Below are 1,569 nucleotides of genomic sequence, written 5' to 3' on the forward strand. Positions count from 1 at the left end.
CCCCAGTGACCCTCCCAAATGTCCCACTCTGCCTATCCCCTTGTGGTGCACCCATCCCATGCACACAGGGCTCAAGAGAATGGCTCGGGGGTCTCCCATGGGGACATCCCTGGAAAACTGTGCCCTCCAGCCAGCCCATCCTGGGCTCTCAGAGCTGGGGGAGGGCAGCCCCTTGTCCAGGGTGGGCCGGGAAGGGGACCCTAGCACTCACCAAAGTCGCTGGAGCACATCTGCTCCATCATGCCGTCTGCCTTATGCTCCATCTCGCACTGGGTGCAGATCTTGGACACTGCGGTGAGAGACCAGCCACTGTCACAGCTCCCTGCTGCTGACGCCTGTCACCTGGGCCAGCTCCACCGGGATATGCTGGGAGAGCCCCAGCAGCCCCTCTGCTCCCTGGGCAGCTGTGTCGGGGTGATGCTGGGGGCACAGACCACCTCGCTGGCCAGCATCCCAGCACCCCCACAGGAGGGATGGGGTATAGGGACATCTCTCGTCCAGCTGCCGATGCTTTGGGGCACTGCAGCAGCAGCAGCAGCAGCAGCCCGGGTGGCCCCAGCCCAAAGGGTGTCACAGCCCTGATCCTGACCCTGGGCTGCTTTTGGGTGATGTCCCCTCCACCTGCCTGATGGGACAGCCACCCCGTGGCAGCAGCATGGGGCCGATACCCACAGGTGCAGGATGCTAGATGCTCTTTGCTGCTGGGATGGGACCCAGCGGGAGGAGAGGGACACAGCTCTGCCACAGGTCCAGTGCCACAGCTGCCAGCAGCTCCCACCTCATCCCCAGCCCTGCTCCCGTGGCTGTTCTGCTCTCCCCAGCCAGGCAGCTGTGTGCCTGGCTCCCCTGGGGCCAGCCTGTCCTGGCTCCCCAGACAGTGAGTGGTGCCCAGCCAAAGCAGCTGATGCCACTGTTACTGTGCCCACTTGTGCCCTGCTGCAGATAGAGAGTCCTTGGCCAGTGCCAGCACCCCAGGCCCTGCTTCGAAGGGTGCAGGGATGGGGATGTGGGGGCTCTGCAGGGAGACACCACATGCAGGTCCCTGGCTGCATGGGGACACACTGCTGGCAGGTGCCCTGCATGCGTCCCCATCCCATCGCAGTGCCCTTCCCGCTTACCTGGCGGTGGGGTGGCCTTGCTGTTCCCAAACTGGACGGCGATGCAGAGCTCGTGGTCGGAGGGGAACTTGCCACAGTGCAGCATCTCAGGCCAGGGGAAGCCATAGGACTCCATGACGGGGGCACAGGAGTCACGTACCACCTCGCAGAGGGACCGGCAGGGGTAGACGGGCCGGTCGAGGCAGACGGGGGCGAAGAGGGAGCAGAGGAAGAGCTGAGTGTCGGTGTGGCACTGCTTGGCGAGCAGGGGCACCCAGCTGCTGGCCTGCTGCTTGGCCTCGGCCAGGGTCTCGTGCTCCAGCAGGTTGGGCAGCCGCATGCGCTTGTAGCCCACGTCGTGTCAGAGCTGCATGTCGGGTGGGATGTCGAGGCACTGTGGCTCCCGCCCGTAGAAGCGCCCCTGGGGCAGGCCCTCGGGCTGCCAGCCGTAGGAGCCGTAGTGCCGCCCGCT

At 65.6% G+C, this 1,569-nt stretch overlaps 1 protein-coding gene across 1 annotated transcript in view; it reads right to left on the reverse strand.

The window, feature by feature from the left end:
• SFRP5 (secreted frizzled-related protein 5) overlaps positions 1 to 1,569 on the reverse strand; it is a 2,752-nt gene that overhangs the window by 660 nt on the left and 523 nt on the right. The window contains 2 exon segments of the mRNA XM_009323305.1: positions 208 to 289; positions 1,119 to 1,567. Of these exon segments, the coding sequence (XP_009321580.1) occupies positions 208 to 289; positions 1,119 to 1,567 (531 nt within the window).

Source organism: Pygoscelis adeliae, unplaced genomic scaffold, assembly GCF_000699105.1.
Source record: "Pygoscelis adeliae isolate BGI_AS28 unplaced genomic scaffold, ASM69910v1 Scaffold294, whole genome shotgun sequence".
Lineage (NCBI taxonomy): Eukaryota > Metazoa > Chordata > Aves > Sphenisciformes > Spheniscidae > Pygoscelis > Pygoscelis adeliae.